This window comes from Bufo gargarizans, chromosome 1 (genome assembly GCF_014858855.1).
Source record: "Bufo gargarizans isolate SCDJY-AF-19 chromosome 1, ASM1485885v1, whole genome shotgun sequence".
NCBI lineage: Eukaryota > Metazoa > Chordata > Amphibia > Anura > Bufonidae > Bufo > Bufo gargarizans.
This window is the reverse complement of record NC_058080.1, coordinates 68,396,623-68,416,377: the sequence shown is the minus strand read 5'-3', so window position 1 is coordinate 68,416,377 and position 19,755 is coordinate 68,396,623. Positions and strand designations below refer to the sequence as shown.

General features: G+C 41.9%; 1 protein-coding gene across 1 annotated transcript in view; it reads left to right on the top strand.

Moving 5' to 3' along the window:
* The first annotated feature begins 698 nt into the window (after positions 1–698).
* Positions 699–19,755, top strand: part of LOC122928743 — a 41,157-nt gene continuing 22,100 nt past the window's right edge. The window contains exons 1-3 of the mRNA XM_044281950.1: positions 699–781; positions 6,382–6,762; positions 18,233–18,334. Coding sequence (XP_044137885.1) covers positions 739–781; positions 6,382–6,762; positions 18,233–18,334 — 526 coding nt within the window. The 5' untranslated portion in view covers positions 699–738. The remainder of the gene's footprint in view (positions 782–6,381; positions 6,763–18,232; positions 18,335–19,755) is intronic.

Sequence of the window (19,755 nt, the reverse complement as noted above, 5' to 3'; positions counted from 1 at the left end):
CTCCCTCTCCACACATAGCACATGCTGCCGTCAGCGCTGACCACGGCACATCTAGGATTAATGCACCAGCATCAGCTATCAGTCACTGCCGGACCCGTGCAGCTGATGGGGCGGGCGCAGCTCATGCACCCACCTGATCAACGCGCCCTAGTACTACGGCGCTGGTATTTAACCCACAGCGCTGGTACAGAACGGGTAAAAAAAAAAAAGGAAGGTTTCACAAAAACATATAATACGTTTTTTGTTTAAAAAAATGGACACAAAGGTATTGAATTGTATGCACATCTGTCAAAAGTATGCAGTTAAAAAAAGGTAGATATAACTACAAAATTGCATACGTTTGTGTAAGGTTTTTTTTTTTTGTTTTTCTACTGTATGTCCAAACGTATCCATTTGATGTACTGTACAACAAAAACAAGATGTGAACAGGCCCTAAGTTGCAGGTGCTGACGGAGGAGGGCTCACATGTTGTTTTTTTTTTTGTTGCAGGAACCCAATTGTCTGTCCATTAGTCTCAGTAAGAATTACCACTGGATCAAGTTACACAGAGAAACAGTTGTAAAAAATATAAAGAGGTTTCATGATAAAATATAAACTCTACTTGTACAAAGATATGTAAAATCAAAAGAAGGAAAAAAAGAGGTTATGTATGACACCAGGAAGGAGGTGGTTACATGGGTTGATCAGAGCTGCATCTACCTCTGCGTAGAGAAGACTGGAAAGTGAAGGCATCTCACCATGGTCATCCAGCTCTACGTTGCGATCTATCTGTTTCTCCAAAGTAAGTGTTTTCTCTTGTGCTTCTTCATTGTTCTTGAGGTTAATCTATCACGATGACAGGAAGTGATTCTGCATATTTATCCAAATTTAGTTAGGATTGTCAGCCTGATGGGGATTCACAGATTTAGGCCTCTTGCACACAAACGTTGTGCATCCGTTCCGTGCATTGGGGCAACGTCCATGCGGCGGCCGGGACGGATTGAGACCCATTCAAGTTGGGTCAACTTGAATGGGACCGTGATCCGTCCACACCGCAAAAAAATAGAACAATTAAAAATTTTTTTGGGCGGTGCGGAGGCACGGACAGAAACACCACGGAAGTCACTCCGTACTGCTTCCGTGGGGTTCCGATCGGTGCTTCCATTCCAGCATCTCCATGATTGCAGGACCCATTCAAGTGAATGAGTGAGTCCGCATCCGTGATGCGGAGTGCACACGGGCCTGGTGCCTGTGTACTGTGGACCCGTCATATGTGGGACGCAATACGGCCATGGGCACACAACGTTCGTGTGCAAGAGGCCTTATGGTTTTAAAGGGCAACTCCAGCTTTAATTAACATTGGGGCTATACTTCGCAAGTGTAAATAAAATCCAGCATCTTTATGCCTTTGCTCAGTGCAGTGTTAAAAAAATGTTTCGGATCCACATTCGATCTGCTGTTGATGGTCTTTATTATGCCGATATATTCATACTAAATAATAGACTGTGAATAATATTCTCAGCAATTGTTCCAACTTTCTAGCTTTTGCCATCAGTCCCGGATTGGTAAAGGTCTGATAGCTGCCAGGTGGGTCCAGCTACTGCTGCCTTATTTTTGTGATTGTTCGGGGTCACCCCTATGGATCACACTTTGCTGACCTATCCTTGTGGTATGCCATCAGTGTCTCAAATGTGGACTTAAAGGGATATTTCCATCATATCATTAGTCCACGATATTATGAACAGCAGCAAGCCAACCTTTTGGACCTCTGCTGATCCTGAGAACAAGTGTTAAAGGGGCTGTTCAGTTGACAATTGGAGTGCCACCGCAAGGAAAAACTGTGAAAAAGCCGCAGTGTAGTAATGGGGGTCCGGGAAGTTGGATCCCAGACTATGAAGAAGTGTGAGCACATCCTAGTGACATGCCATCTGTAATAATTGTGACATAAAGAGAATATATCATTAGAAAATTACCTATTGTTTAAATTATGTTATTGTGTTTAACTTTTTTGTGTTTTTTTTTACAGAATTTTTTGTGTTTTTTTTTTGTTCATGTCAGTCCTGCAATATTTACACTGTCCACTAGGTCTAATAATAGGTCATGATTTCCTGTTCTGCACAGGTAACTTATCATTATCGCCAAAGGCAGAATTACAATGACAAGTAACACCTCTGTATATGATAACACATCCCTCCTGACTTCTACATAGATCACAGAGCATGCCTAGAAAACTCTTCCTATTCAGCGCTTACTCCTGGCCGGCGTACAAAATCAGCAGTCTAGGAATAAAGCCCATTAATGGCCGAAATAGAAAGGGGTTAACATAAAAATTTGATTTAAACAATAGGTCATTTTGTGATGACACATTCCCTTTAACCCTTAGAGGACCCGTCAATTTTGCGTTTTCATGTTTTACTCCCTCTCTTGCTAGAGCCATAACTTTTTTATTTTTCCTTTCACATAGCCATATGAGGGCTTGCTTTTTGTGGGACAAGTTTTACTTTCTGTACCAAATGGCACCATTTAATATTATTTAATATTATATATGATAGGAAAGATGATGGGAAGCTGGAAAAAATTCCAAACGGGGTGGAATTGGAAAAAGGCCCTGCAATTCCACCACTGTTTTATGGGTTTTTGTTTTTTACAGCGTTCCCTATGCAGTAAAAGTGACCTGTTACATTCATTCTCCAGGTCATTATGATTACAACAATACCACATTTGTATAGTTTTTCTTGTGTTTTAACACTGAAAAAAAAAAATAACTTTGTAAAAAAAAAAAAAATTATAACTTTTTATTGCCATATTATAACACCTATAACTTTTTTTTTATTAGTTTTTACGGAGCTATGTGAGGGCTCATTTTTTGAGGGGCAATTTTTTTCATTGATACCATTTTGTGGTGTGTAAGGATTTATTATCACGTCTTATTACATTTTTTGGGGTAGGAGAAGTGATGAAAAAATGACGAATTGGTCATTTAGAATTTTTTATATTTTGGAATGTTTTATAGGTGTTTTCGACACCTATGATTTTTTTTTTATTGTTTGTTTTTATTTACATTTTAGGGAAAGGGGGGTGATTTGAACATATATATATATATATATAATTCTCTAATAAACTCTTTAACTTTTTTAAGTCACATTTAAAATTTGCAAAATCATTAGCTTGCCAATTGTGTCCTGTGATATTAAATGCAGTGCTGCCACCTGCAGGCCTGTATTGGAATATAACAGTGATAGACATGGGAGCCTCAAGCAAGCTCTGGGCAGAGGAACATAACAGCTTCCCCAATGTCAGCCGGGGAGGCTGTAACATGCGCACGAGCACTCAGCTCCTGCATTTTCACCGCTCAGATGCTGTGGTCACATTTGACCTCGGCATCTGAAGGGTTAAATGTCAATGACATTACCCCCGAGCCTCTGCTGTTTGAAAGAGCAGAAACCCAGCAGCTTTTTCCTATGGTGTGCAAGCATGACCACCACTGATGGATTGCAGGGTGGTCTGTAACCATGGAAACGAGCAGTGTATAATGTGATGGAAAAATGAATCCAACCAGCAAAGGAGGCAACATGGATAATAACAATACATTAGTAAGTGCCTTGTATTAACTTTCTCTACATGATTAATGCCATTTGCAGAAGTGAGACAACCCTGTCTAATGTGACCTCAATTAGATGACTGCCTACACTATTTACCGAAAAGGAAGCTCACTTTCTTCAGCTTACATGCTATGTCATATATTAATTTAAATGATTTTCTAGTTTTATACAAGTAATGTTTAATTATTAATGCCCACTTATTAAGACTTTTGTATTACTTATCCCTCCAATGACCCCCTGGAACACAGCGCCACTGCATATAAGCATTGCTTCTGAGCTCCCCCTCCCAGTCTGTGTAATGTACGGATTCCTTGAACTTCTAACAGATAATAGTTTAGTACATTTATCATATAATAGAGCAAACCACAATTTTATTTCCCTAATAGATTCCCTTTGTATCCATGACAAAGAACTTTCATAAGCCCCTGTGCAAAATGAAAGTCATGTACATAATTCTATGGGTGCTGTAACAACAGGCATCCATAATACAGTAGTGTAAAACATGCCTCGATGTATGAAATAGTTTAAATGGTCACTGTATTTATATCAAATTTTGCATAAATCAGTAGTACTGGTGAATATAAGAAACTTTGTAGTATATCTTATCAGAGAAAAATGCTTCTTTCTCCCTCCAGCAGCTCGCTCCTCCCTCCACTCTCCATAGACATCTATGGGCAGTTGTAACCTGATCCTCTGATAAGATATATTACAAATGTTTCTGTTACGACTCCACAGTTATAAAAGGGGTTAAAACCATTTAGGCGATCTTCCCCTTCCAGAGCTGCAGGCACAGCTACTTACAGAACACCAAACTCCCGAACTGGAAACCATGAATGCTGCATACAACCGAATAGGAAAAAACATATGAAAGGTTTACACTCCTAGCAGTCGAACTGGCAGCATACAATCCCCCCAAGAACAAGACCAAGCTCTGTGTTGAGGGTAAAGCAGTGGACAGCCAGAGCTGTGGGTTTATTGTTCTTATATACACATTAGTACCACCCACAGGGTTTTGTAAAACAACCAGTAAACCCGTACAATACACAGACACTCCCACACAAAATCCTCCCCTCTGCCTGTGATACAATTACCTTACACAATGGGTTAATGTAATTATCACAGGCAGAAAAATACAGTTTTATACAATGTCTTCTGTCCTGGAGACAATTGGGAAGTAATCCAATTTATCTCCAAGGACAGAGACAGCAATTCAGGATACACAGACACAATACACCCCCACAATGCATCCTGGTTTCCTCCTCTCTGCCCTAGAGACAACCGAGGAGTGATTCTGCTGCTTCACCGAATTTTACAAAAAAATTAGCTTTGTGACAAATTACTTCATCACAAAGCACATTTGTTTGTAAGTAGTAGGTGCAATGACAGGAAGCAGTGATTGCGCCGCTCCCCATCATTGTACCCTTCAGATGCTGCGTTCATCGCTGATCAAGGCATCTGATAGCAATAGTACAGCGTAAAATAAAAAAATAAAAAAATTAAATCATACTTACTTAATCTATTTGCTAGCAATGGTCTGCCCGCCGCCATCTTGATTGAAGATCGAGCTCGATATCTTGCGCTGCCCGTGATGACGTCATCACGTTGGGCGGCGTGGTAACGTCAAGATGGTGGTGGCCGGCCTGTTGCGAGCAAATGGAGGAGGTAAGTATGATTTTATTTTTTTAATTTTTTTACTGCCATTCAGGGAAAAATTCATTTGCTACCACGAAGCACGAGGAAATTCGACTTTGAGGCAAATCGTGGACTTTAATTCGCGCAACACTAAAGTCAACCCCTGTGTCCTTTTAGGGCATATTATGAGCCAAAATGGAAAGCTGTTATATGAGGGCATCTCCTGTTCTGGCAAACTCAAGCTGTCTTTATATACGTGGATGTTTGTTCATCTGAACGGCAGCCATGTAATGCTACGAATACATAGCTGACCATGGCCTCTGCTGGTAAAATCACCTGTCTGCTAGGGTTCCAGTATTGGTACCACCAGTGATTAGTTGATCACGGCAAGTCGACAAAAAGTTTGGTGGGGGTCCCTATTCCACCTCTAGTGCTCCTTGTGACTCTTTATCCCAGCGACATATAGGACATGTGAAACATAGAAACATAGACGATTGAAGAAAAAAAAAAATATCACCTTGTCCATCTAGTCTGCACTTATATTATTTCCTCTTTATCTTAGGATAGACATGTGTTTATCCCAATCATGTAGATTTCCCAACCACATCTGCTGGAAGTTTGTTCCACACGTCAACCACTCTTTCGGTAAAATAATATTTTCTGACATTGCTCCTAAACTTACCTCCAGCTAATTTCAGATTGTGCCTCCTTGTTCTTAGCTTCTTATTGAGAACACTTCCCTCCTGAATCTTAATTAAATCTTTAACATATTTAAAGGATTTGATCATTTCGCCCCTTTCCTTTCCTTCCTCGAGGCTGTGGGAGTTATGGAGTTAGGAACTTATATGCTAGGTAGGCCATCAGGGGACTCCTATTTCCTGAAAGGTGGGGAGCCACACTTCCTATAAATAGTGACTGTCAAAAGTATAACAAGAAAATGCTGGGGTCCATAGAAACTTTAAAAAGTTCTTTGACACTACAACTTCCACTATTCCCTGGAAATGAATATGCCAGGAGTTATAGCTGAAAAAACTTTCATGGGAAGTGAGCGTAGGTGGTGGGGGACATGTTTCTTGGACTCTGCTTATTAAGACCTCTGCTGTACTCTAAGTTATGAGCTGATACTTGCCCTAAACTAACATTTCTTCATTACTTGCATATTACACAGGTATGGCCCTAGGGGAGATATGTATCACACAAGATCCAGTATTAAATGTGTCCTATTTGGATATTGCAAGAATAAGCTGCCACTGGAACAGTGATAAGGGTCAACAGTTCAGAGTTGTATGGAGGAAGCATATTTCAAGTCCTGGAGAAGAGAATGGGACCGAGTTATGTTCTGTTTTGAGGACTGAGAACAGCAGCAATTCAGAAATAAGAAGTAAGATAACTTGTAATGCGACCAATAATTCTTCACTGCTGACCATACATGGGGTCACCAAGGATGATGGTGGGAAGTATGTCTGTGAGGTTACTAGAGAAATACCAACACTGAAGAAAGGAAGAGGGGACGGGACACAATTATATGTCCAGGATGATATTAGAGCGGGTAAGTAGATATAATTGTACATTATTAATAGGGACCCGTCACCTGGATAAGTGTGGTTTGAAACGCGTAATCATCTTTTCCTATGTGCTCCTGCTTTTTAGACATGTTGGAATACAGTTTTTTCATTTTAATACTTTGTTGGCAAGTGCAGGATATCATTGTTTATCTCTAAAGTTGCTCTGATGGGACTACGCCTATAATGGTCTACTCCCATGTCAGACATTTATGGCATATCCACAGGTGTGGGTCCTCTGAAACAATCGCCTATGACCCCTGTTTAGATGTAATCTATCTGGAAACAAAACAAAGTACTGTTTTTTAATACTAGAAAACTTGCTTAAAAAACAGATACTGGAATTTGAGCCCATCTTTGTACACCTTTCTATAGTGCTCACTAAGAGGCTTAGGCTACGGTGCCATGATTTTACTCTGCTCGACAATAAGTCTGACATGGGTGTCCCGTACTGGAAATGTGCTGGTGCTTGGGTATCTAATGATAATGAAAGCTTGTCTCCAGGTCCATTGGCTGAAATCAATAGAGATCATAGCATCAAAGAAGTTTAACCAAGAGAAAGGACTACCTCTACGGGGCATAGCTATAGGGGGTGCAGAGGTAGCAGTCGCTACCGGGCCCAGGAGCCTGAGGGGGCCCAAAGACCCTTGTGCCGCATAGAAAAACACTGGTATTATAGAAAGTGCATTCAGGTCAAGTTACACCTCTGGCTGAAGGGAAGGGGGTTAGGTCACGAATTTGGAATGAGTGGATTGCCGTTTCAGTTTTTGCCTCAGGCAGCATAAAGGCTATATACTTCCTTGCCCCTGGCCAAAAAACACTGAGAGAAGGGGGGCCCAAGCTAAACTCTTGCACCATGGCCCATGAGCCTTTAGCTATGCTACTATCCCTCTATTACCCCATTGAAGTCCCTGCAAAGCAGTTGATGGATGCTGACGGTTTTTAATGGCAGAAGGAAACTGACTGTGAGGGGCTCCCTCTGTCACCCAATCCTGGTTCATGATGATCTGCCACAGCAGCCATGGGCCTAGAAATGGACATAGGATTGCCATCTTAGTACACTTGTTAGGGTGTATTAGAATGCCTGTCAGAATTATGCTGCCAGGCATAATACAGTGCAATACAAAATTACTGCAGTATATTATATGAGCGATCAAGTGATAACGTCTCCTTGTTGGACTAAAAAACTAAAAGTAAAAATACATTTAATACATTGTTTAAAAAAATGTTAAATAAAAAATAAAAATGGCAAGAAATATTTTCCCTCTTATGTAATAAAAAAATAAAAACACTAAATTGGCACCATCACATATTTTTTTGCTTATTGCACCTGAAAAAAAGGAATAATAAGCGATCAAAAAGTTGTATGTACCTCAAAATGGTACCAACGAAAACTACAAGCTAATCCTGCAGAAAGCAAGCCCTCACAAAGCTCATTCGATGGAAAAATAAAAATGCTATAGGTTTTCAATTTTGCAACAAAGAAAAAACTACAGCTTGTCTTGCAAAAATAAGCCTTCACACAGCTCCGTTAAAAGCAAGATAATGATGTATAGCAAAAATAGCATGGTATCATGTTACCAAGAAAGGGCTATGTGATGTTAAATACTGTGCGTCTCGCAGTCATTCATTTGTATTAAGCCTGAAGAAGGAGCCCCTGTGCTCTGAAAGCTTGCTAACATAGGGGGACATTTATTAAGACCAGAGTTTTCAACGTCGGTCTTCAGTCCCTCTGTGCTGCTGGAGGCGCGGGCCTGTGCATAAGTTTGTCGATTCTTCATGCAACTTTACACCAGCATCCTCGCTGGTGTAGATTTAAGCCATATTCCACTACAAAAACTGGCGTGGAAAATGATAAATGAGCCTGGCCTGCCTGCCTGCCCATACCCCCTTTTCTCACCACTTCACCAAAGTGGTGTGAACGGGGGAAAAGTCGCAGATTTTGCTGCAATATAGCCTGCGACAAAATCTGCGACTTATATACTCCACTATTGTGGCAGACATATGTTAATAAATGTCCCCCCAAAATTTTTCTTGTAAGCCAATAGAAGTATCACTGCCATAAAACTTTTGTCCGCAGAATATAATGTCTTTTAAACGGCATAGTGAATGCCGTAAAAATATATATATAAAAAAAACGATTATGGAATTGCTGTTTTTCACTCTTCCAAAAAGTTAATGAATTAAAAATACAGAAAATGGTACAAGTGAAAAATTTAACTCATCCCACAAAAAACAGGCTGCTATGCCAACAGAAAAATGAAAAGGTTGTGGCTCTCAGAACATAGCATTACAAATATAAATATTTTAAATTAGTATTTATTGGGAAAAAGTAGAAAAAACATAAAATAAATGGTACAAATTTTGCATTACCATAATCGCATCAACCTGCAGAATAAGGCCCCTTTCACACGGGCGTTGCGGGAAAAGGTGCGGGTGCGTTGCAGGAACACCCGCGATTTTTCCGCGCGAGTGCAAAACATTGTCATGTCACCCAAACCTGAACTTCTTCACCGAAGTTCAGGCTTAGGATCGATGTTCTGTAGATTGTATTATTTTCCCTTATAACATGGTTATAAGGGAAAATAATAGCATTCTGGATACAGAATGCATAGTACAATAGTGCTGGAGGGGTTAAAAAAAAATTACTCACCTTAGTCCACTTGATCGCGAAGCCCGTCATCTCCTTTGTTGAATAGGACCTGGGGTGAGCATTAAATACATGAACAGGACCTGTGATGACGTCACTCTGGTCATCACATGATCTTTTACCATGGTGATGGATCATGTGATGACTGTGACGTCACCAAAGGTCCTTGTTACTGCACAAAGCTCAGATGAAGACAGAAGGAGATACCGGGCTACGGTGAGGCGAGTTACATTTTTTATTTATTTTTTTAACCCTTCCAGCGCAATTTTACTATGCATTCTGTATTCAGAATGCTATTATTTCCCCTTATAACCATGTTATAAGGTAAAATAATAATGATCGGGTCTCCATCCCGATCGTCTTCTAGCAACCGTGCGTGAAAATCGCACCGCATCCGCACTTGCTTGCGGATGCTTCCGATTTTCACGCAACCCAATTCACTTCTTTGGGGCCTGCATTGCGTGGATTATCGCACCGCAACGCACAAAGAGGAGCATGCTGCGATTTTCACGCAACGCATAAGTGATGCGTGAAAATCACCGCTCATGTGAACAGCCCCATAGAAATGAATGGGTCGGTATTCAGTGCGGGTGCAATGCGTTCAACTCATGCATTGCATCCGCGCGGAATACTCGCCCGTGTGAAAGGGGCCTAAATATCTCATATTTACAGTGTGGTTGACACCATTGCAATTGAAGAAATGCCATTGTTTTCCATTCTCTTCCAGAAAGAGTACATTTTTTTTTAAATCCATTATATGTAACCCAAAATGGTGCCATTGAAAAATACAACTTGTCATGCAAATAAACAAGTGCTCATGTGGTCATGTTGATGGCTCTTGGATGTCAGAAATGAAGAAATAAAAAATTGCAGTGTAATAAAGATCAAAACTGGCTGCGGCAGAAAGGTGTGGAAATAAATCCAAAGTAAAAAAAATTTTTTTTTTTGTGTATATAAAATACTTTTATTATAAATTAAAGAATAAAAAACTACACATAATTGGTATTTCCACATATGTATTGATCCAAATTATAAAATGATATTAACTATCCCACAAGGTACATCTCACCTGTCTACATTGTGGAGGTCCTTGGTGTATTCTACCCACATCAGTCTCTTTTGGCTATGGTTACACAGCGACACAGTCACAAGAAATCCAATATGGCTGGATTTCTCACGACTGTCACGGTGATCCCATTTATTTCTATGAGATCATCTCTACTCAGCTATCCTGTCTGTGACTGCTGTCACATGATCAGTGTCGCCATGTAGCTCTGGCCTTATCCCTCCCTGCTTTCCAGAAATCTCGTCAGTGTGCAATAAACTCTCCTCTATTCAGGATTTACTCCTTTTAAACTTTCTAATTCTGCTGGCTCACAGAAACATGGCTTTAACAGTCCGATACCACTTCCCATGCTTCTCTAAGGGTGGGTTCACACTAGCGTTATGGAGTCTGTTATGGCTTTCCGTTATAACAGGGTTATAACGGAACAACGGAATCCATAAGACTGAAGGACGGATCCATTTTGCTGCCGATAGACTTGCATTATGACGGAATGCAAAACGGACGCCTTTAAAATGCATTTTGTTTGCTCTCCGTCCTAATTGAAGTCTATGGGAATCAAAACGGATCCATCTGGTTCCCGTTATGCAAAACGGAAAACAAAGTCCTGTCGACAGGACTTTGTTTTCCGTCTTGCATAAAGGGACCCAGACGGATCCGTTATGTTTTCTGATAGACTTCTATTAGGACGGAGGAAAACGGAATGCCTCTTAAAGGCTTCCGTTTTGCATTTCATCCTATGGATTCCGTTATGTTCCGTTATACCCCTGTTATAACGGTAAGTCATAACGGACTCCATAACGCTAGTGTGAACCCACCCTAACTCATGGTAGTTCACACTTTTTTCTCATTCACATTCCTCTCTTTTGAGGTCCACATTCTCAGACTTCCTGAGCTTGCCCTGCCAGTTTCTTGATCACTATTCTGCCTGTGTTCCTCATTTACTATCTTGTGGCATGCCAACTCTCATGTGGGTAGGGGGGCATTTTTTTTATTGCATTGTACTCATTTTGAGCTACAAATCTTTTTTTTCTTAATCGGTCTTTGGTAATAACTTTCCACCCCATTCTCTTTATGTGTAGACTTATCTCTGAACTCCTGACAGTTCATAAACACTCATTATAGCTCAATTTATATCAAACTGATAAGAATATGGCTTAAATATGTGTTTATGAGCTGTCAGGACTATACATGTATCTCACATTCTGTATGGTGCTAGGAGACAGCACATGGTTGGTTTCTTTCACTGTCTATAAGTAGAAGTTATGCATAAAAACAAGCAGAACTGATATAGGTAACATACATTTTGGTAATTCAGTTTGCCAACAGTTTGCCACTTTGTCTGTATGCACTGCTTGAGAAAGGCTCCAGCATAGAGCCGAAACGTTGTATGTCCTGCTTGGGTAAATAAATAATTTTTGTATTTTTTACTTCTTGGAGTGCTGCCCATCTTTTTTGAATTGGCAAACTGATAAACTGTAATAAGTAATTTGCCCGTAACTTTCCTGGGGTTACTAGTTGGTTGGCTATTGATTGTCTTATTGCATCACCCAGCGTCTCTTCAGCTTGAGGTTATGGACTGCTGCCCTTACATTCTACTTTAAAATGTTTCATACACCTTAGAATTTACTGTGACCTTCATGATCACAAGACGCCCAGACCCCGAGGCAGCAAAATGTCCCCAAACCAAGGAGCCTCCTCCATTGTTGGAATGAGGTTTTGGTGTTGGTGTGCAGTTCTCTTATTCCTCCAAACATAGCTGTGTGCGTTGGTGCTAAAATCTCATTTTGTCTCTGCTATACATTTTCCCAGAAGCATTGTGGAACATATAGGTGATCTTAGGCATATTTGAGATGGGCCACATTGTTTTAAAAAAAAAGAAAAAGAAATAGCCTTTTTCGTAGTGTCCTATCATGATCACCATTCTTGTTAAATGTTTTCTAATAGTAAACATGTCTACCAAGGTTTTTGCACTTTCTAGAGTCTTCTGTAGGTAATTTGCTGTTATCTTTGTGTTTTTCTTTCAGGATTGTCTATTGTCCTCTTGGAATAATCTGAATGGGACACCCACCCACTCTTATGGAGAGTAGCAACAGCCCTGAATAGTCTCCATTTAAAGATGGTCTAAACAGGGATCAGTGTACACCCAGGCCTCTTTATAACATGTCTTCTAGGGCCCAAAATAGGCCTTGTCAAGTCAATTGTGGATCGAAAAAGCATTATAGAAGTTTTATATAATATATGCATGGGTTGTACTCTTGGATGCTTTAACTGCATATAACTTAGCTTGTTGTGCAATGAGATGTGGCCTAAATTTGAAAAACCACATACTGTAGAACAGGGTTCGGCAACCTTTTTTGTATGATTTGGCTAAAAACGTATATATATGTTAAAATAAATTTAGCCTCTATTTCTGAAAAGTTTCTGACGGGATTCAAACTCACAACCTTCTACATTACAGCCCAGAATGTTAACCCCTACACTATAGAACTCAATGGCCAGTTACTAGAAAGATATATGAGACTTCTGCTGTATAGGAATACTTACTACTTGTAACAGCAGTAGTTATATATATATATATATATATATATATATATTATATATATTACCACAAATATTGCAGCAGCACAGTCAGAAGTTGTGCACTGGGTGCCAAATTCCTCACAGAGGCAGGCTTTTCCTCCAAGACATGTATACAGCGAATGAAGAGGCAGCACTTCCAGCTTTTGGTGATAGGGTAACGACCCCAAACTTTATTCCCAGCAACGTTTCGGCCTTCTCAATGAGGCCTTTGTCAAGCTTGACAAAGGCCTCATTGAGAAGGCCGAAACGTTGCTGGGAATAAAGTTTGGGGTCGTTACCATATCACCAAAAGCTGGAAGTGCTGCATCTTCATTCGCTGTATATATATATATATATATATATATATATATATACGGTATATGTCAAAAAAGATGGGCAGCACTCCAAGAAGTAAAAAATACAAAAAATCTTTATTTACCCAAGCAGGACATGCGACGTTTCGGCTCTATGCTGGAGCCTTTCTCAAGCAGTGCATACAGACAAAGTGCCAAGTATATATAGCAATGTGCTGATTCATAGCAATTTACACAACATGTGTGTTCAATTCATAACAATTAACAAAAAATCATATAAAAATACAGTGCAACCACATAATAATAAAATACAACTAGGACTATCGATATCCCATGATCATATTGTATATATCCAGAAAAAAGTGCAATCACAATTCCAACCTATATATGAAAAATCATACGTATATACATAATTGATATTAGTGTCATTATCAGTGCCATGTGTGATTAATAATATAAAGTGCCAAGTGCTTACTGGAGGGTATTGCAAACGGAGGGTGAAGGAGGAGTAAAGAGGCGAATGGCTGCCATCCATGGTATCGCGTGCAGTCCGGCGCCCCTGGGGCGCAACTGCGCATGTCTGAATGACGTATCTTTCATACTTTCCACCGCCCTCGTCACTATGCAGCTGCGCACTGCGACTCTTATATCGAGTCAACCATTTTGGGTGCGGGAATAACACATAGACTGACGGGCGCATGCGCATTATTACCGATCCCATCTGATACACACAGGATCAAGGTAGCGTTTGCACAAATTCGTGCCATACAAAGCAGACAGTGGCTATGTGGGATCAGATGAAGGCTACCACAACATAATAGAGGTGGAGCCTCCATCCATGACCACCGATCAGTTGCGACCCCACACGTTAGTGCAGGGTCACACTGTATCTATGATCCTGGCCCACTTATCACCACCATTTCAAAGGGTTCTCCTCAAGACCACCTGCCATGTGAATACCAGACTTTGACCAAAGAAATAATAAATGCTGAAAAACAATCATCCTCTACAGATTATAACTCATGACTGCACGCCAAACCCCAGTGCGACCTCGAACTTCCTCTCTCCATACTCCGAGATCACACTTTTGCTCTCTTGCAATCCACTTCCTTGGTTCTAGAGCTGACATACAACTGCTACAAGAGGACATCGTTTTAAATTAGAGGGGCAAAGATTTAAAAGTAATATCAGGAAGTATTACTTTACTGAGAGAGTAGTGGATGCATGGAATAGCCTTCCTGCAGAAGTGGTAGCTGCAAATACAGTGAAGGAGTTTAGGCATGCATGGGATAGGCATAAGACCACCCTTCATATAAGATAGGGCCAAGGGCTATTCATAGTATTCAGTGTATTGGGCAGACTAGATGGGCCAAATGGTTCTTATCTGCCTATGTCTCCTACCAACACACTCAGCAGGGTTGTCTCTCCCTCTTCCTCCGCTGATCCTTCGGCCTCGGGTTCCCAGGGTTCTGGCCTCCTGCCCGAGCCAGGCCACTCTGCTGAAGTTACCCCTGACTCAGGGGCATCAACAACTTTCACAGCCGGCCACAGGGCCGGGAAGCCCGTAAAGTCTCTCTCTATCATTAGTTCATAAGGTAAAGTGGTGGCAACGGCCACCTTGTTGGTCCACTTGCCGCCTCCCATGGATAGAGACAACAGGGAGGTGGGATAGTCCTTTAAATCTCCATGTATGCACACAACCCTGATTTTTCAGCCAGTATACTCATTGGACTGCACCAGGGTAGCTCTTACCAGGAACACCAGACTTCCTGAGTCCAACAAAGCCACTGACAGAGTGTCTCCCATTTCTACCTGGCACAGGTGGTTATTGTCTATAGTCTCTGGGATACATGATGCACACAGCTTCTTGGCGTACAACGAGTTGAGGTATCCATAGATAGTCTCCATGTGTTTGCCCCAATGGGGACAGTCAGCCCTTACATGGCCAGGTTCCTGACACCGCCAGCATACTATCGGAGCCAGGTCTACGGGGGGTACACCCCAGGCAGGGTTGGGTGGCACAAGTCTCTGGGTCTGGGATGGAGATTGCAGGGGTTTGGCTGCCCCCTACCAAACGAACTCCCTTTCAAATTACTGGTAGCCTCATAGCGTTCCACCAGGTCCACCATCTCAAGGGCATTACCAGGAGACACCTGGCCGATTCAGTGCTGGAGTGTGTACGGCAAAGCCCTCCAGAACACATCAGCCAACAGACGATCCAACATAGCACGTCAGGTTGCAGCCATTTTTGCAACAGGTGTAATAGGGTATAATACTGGGGCCTCGGGGACTCAGCCGGGTTAAACTCCAACTGATGCATCTGCTGGGCTCGGACTAATACATTCACCCCTAGTCTTGCCAGGATCTCACCCTTTACTGTCGGGTAATCAGCTGCTTGCTCATCTGGTAAGTAAAAATACACCTGCTGGGGTCCAGACGCCAGGAACGTAGTGACGACTTCAGCCAATTGCTCCAGGGGTAGCTTCTCTCTCACGGCTACCTTCTCAAAGGTCGCCAAATAGGTCTCGACATTATCTGCAGGGGTCATCTTGGGGATCGCCGCACGGACCGCTTTCCGGGCATCGTGGACGCTCTGGGATGGTCCTGCTGCTTGTAAAGCCATCACATGTTGTAACAGTAGCAGGTTTGTTTCCTGCTGTTGCTTATTGGCTGTTGCAGGTTAGCTTCCACAAGGACTTTCACGACAGCTTCCATTTTGTCGAGGGACACGGGTTGTAATATCGCTGGTTTGATGTAAGACAACCATGCCTGGAAAAACAAAAATATTTCGACCTTCACGCCAGCCGCACTGCAATTGCCTGCATTCTCTACCAATTGTGGGGATTCGCTCTGGTAGTTGAGATAAGCGGGTGCAGTACAGAGGCAAAGTACAAGTTCGTAATTCAAACAAAAAACACACTTTGCAAGGTTTGTGTTTGTTCACACCAAGTGGAAAGTTCGTGCATAACAAAAAAAGTCACTTTGTCAGTGGTTCTGCCTCCAGCAGTCAAATTGCAGGCTTTAGGTGGCCTGCTCTTCCAATGCACAGGTCTCAGCTTTTCAGCCCGGCACAGTGTTCAGTTCCCACACCAGCGATTGCCAGAGCTCCTCTGTCAGAAAGAGGTAATCGCCCCCAGCTGACACTGCTAGCTGTTTTTTTTATAGGCCAGTCAAGGCCCGGCCTGGAACGTAGGGAGTATTCACCCACCCATCACTTTTGTTTACTCCCAGTAAGAGCCATACTATACAGCCATACTAAAATAGCAAAGTATCAATCAGCATTAGCTGCCGCTGACACCTGAAAATACCGGCTCTTAATTTACCGAGGCCAGGAACCTCGGTGACACATATCTTCCGGTAACGACGGACCCTTGCGCTTTCCTACAACTAGCAGAAGGACCTGGCTTTGCACGGGTTTATTTCATCTATTTCATTTAATGTTTGTGTGTGTCGTTAAAAGAGATCGATAGTATCTCCCATAACAGTGAGCTCTACAGAACCCTGCCCCTTTTAACAGTGAACTTCACAGCCCACCACCCCTTAACACTGACCCCCCCCACAGTGCCCCGCCACTTTATAATGGGACCTCCACAACAGCCCATCCCCTTAACTTTGGCCTTCACAGCAGCCCGCCCCTTTAACAGTGAGTTTCACAGCACCCCACTCCCTTGAGGGTGATCTCCTCAGGGGTCCGCCTCCTTAACAGTGTCCTCCACAGTACCCAGCTGACTTAACAGTGACCGCACAGTAGCCTGCTGCCTTAACAGTGACCTCCACAGCAGTTGCCCCTTTAATAGTGGCCCCTGCCCCCTTAACAGTGACATCCACAGTGTTCGCCCCTTTAACAGTGACCTCCACAGTGCCCTGCCCCTTTAATGCTAGGGCTACATGACGACATGTGTCGCGCAACATTTTGTCTCAACAATTTTTATAATGATAGGCTATGGTGTCACACTGCGACATGCAAAATCCAAGATGGATTTTTCTGCGACTGTCACATCTCAGTCACAGCATGTCACATGTCACAGTGCAACACCATAGACTATCATTATAAAAATTGTCGCGCAAAATTGGTGCAACATCGATGTCGTGCAACGCATGTAGCAGTGTAGTTGTGCTACTTATTGTTGTGTAGCCCTAGCCTAAAGCTGATCTACACCAGTGAAGAAAAATGGCTGGGTTGTTATGGAAACCTGGAGTAAAACTGTGTGTATGTGGAGACTAAGGGCCTGCGAGCTTCTATTGGCTGATAAGGGACATGTGACCGTGTGTATGGCAGTTGGGATATGAAGAGAAAGACTTGCAGGTTTATATTGGCTAATGCAGGTCATTTTTTGGGAATATCTCAGGAACAGTAAGTCCTAGAGAGCTGAGACTAAAACCTTTCCGGACACCTGATGTACCTGTGTTCCAAATTTGGTGAAGATTGGTCCAGCCGTTTGGTTGTGCATAAAGAAAAGACAGACAGACGGACACTCATTGTGTACCAGCATGTTACCTCCACAGTATTCTTTCCCAGATAGTAAGTGATATGTGTACCAAGTTTAGTAGAAGTTGATCGATAAGTTTTTTAGTTACAGAGCAATATGTGTGTAGCAAAAACAGTTGGAGCATACAAACTCCATGCAGCTGCTGTGTAGGGGCGAATGACCCCAACAAGATTTATTTCCAGGTAGAAAGGGATGTGTATGCCAAGTTTAGTTTAAATCGATGGTTGCGTTTTTGAGTGATTGCGGAACATACACACATACATACATACACACACAACACACACATATATGTATATAAGTCCTTCTTTATATATATAGAATTTGAAATTACTGAAATAATTTTTCTACACTTAATCATATAATGTTTCTTTGTTTCAGTTTTCATTCCAGATATCAAATTTTTGTACCTGACCATCCTTCTCATTATTCCCATACTAATAAGTGTGTGCTGCCTGTACTGCAAAAGGAAGAAGAAAAAAGGTAACTATGGTAATCCTAAAATATGGTATGGTTTATCTCATCTTCATCTCTTCCATTTTAAAGGGCTTCTGTCAGCCCACTAAACCGTGTTTTTTTTTTTTTTGTTTAATAATAATCCCTATACTGCGAGCTCCCTATACATAAGCTAAATAATCATTTTGGTTCAGTAGAATTTGATAAAAAGCTATTTTTATAATATGTAAATTACCTGTCTACCAGCAAGTAGGGCGGCTACTTGTTGGTAGCAGCCGCATCCTCCGATCCTAATGACGCGCCCTCCGCATTGTGATTGACAGGGCCAGGGAACGGGATCGTTCTCTGCTGGCCCTGTTTGAATTCCAAATATCGCGCCTGCGCCGTACCTGTCTTTAATTGGCGCAGGCGCACTGAGAGGTGGCCACTCTCTTGGCCGCTCCATCCTCAATGCGCCTGCGCCGGGTGTAGATGTGACGTCATCGTCGCAGGAGCATTGAGGATAGAGCGGTCGAGCGAGCGGCCGCCTCTCAGTGCGCCTGCGCCAATTGAAGACCGGTACGGCCGCGGCGCAGGCGCAAGATTTTAAATGCAAACAGGCAGGGCCAGCAGAGAACGATCCCGTTCCCTGGCCCTGTCAATCACAATGTGAAGGGGGCGTCTTTAGGATCGGAGGATGCGGCTGCTACCAGCAAGTAGCCGCCCTACTTGCTGGTAGCAAGGTAATTTACATATTATAAAAATAGCTTTTTATCAAATTCTACTGAACCAAAATGATTATTTAGCTTATGTATAGGGAGCTCGCAGTATAGGGATTATTAGTAAACAAAAAAAAAAACGGTTTAGTGGGGCGACAGAAGCCCTTTAAAGTGAATGTCCAGCCCCACTGTGGAAAAAGTTTAATTGGGATTCTAAATCTCCTTTGTGGAGCCTGGAAAACTAGAGCCTATAATGTCAGTGTAAACAGAACGTAACTTAGAATAATATAAAGAGTTCCAATGACAGAAAAGTATTTTATTTAAATATTTAAACAAATTAGCAAATTTATAAGAGAAAAATAAACAAATTTAAAACCAAATCACTAATAAAAGCATACCTTCTTCATTGTGGGTTTTTCAGAAAACATCTAATATTTTAACTAGGAAAGAGATGAGTCAGTCATTGTCGCATTGTGCTAATACATTGCAAAGCACTGGCCAGTGTGACAAACTCTTGAAGGACACACATACAGTAGTGGCATTAAGTAAACCACAGTCCTGAGAACAGAGATAATAAGACATTGTGTGGGTTATGTTAGATGTGCAGCTAAATGAACCACAGTCATGAGAACGTAGAGATGATTAGACATCATGTGGGTAATGTCAGATGTGCAACCGCACATTACCTGTACCGGGTCATTAAAGTTCAATTTTAATTTTACTTTCTGATGTAGCACAGATATAGAGTAT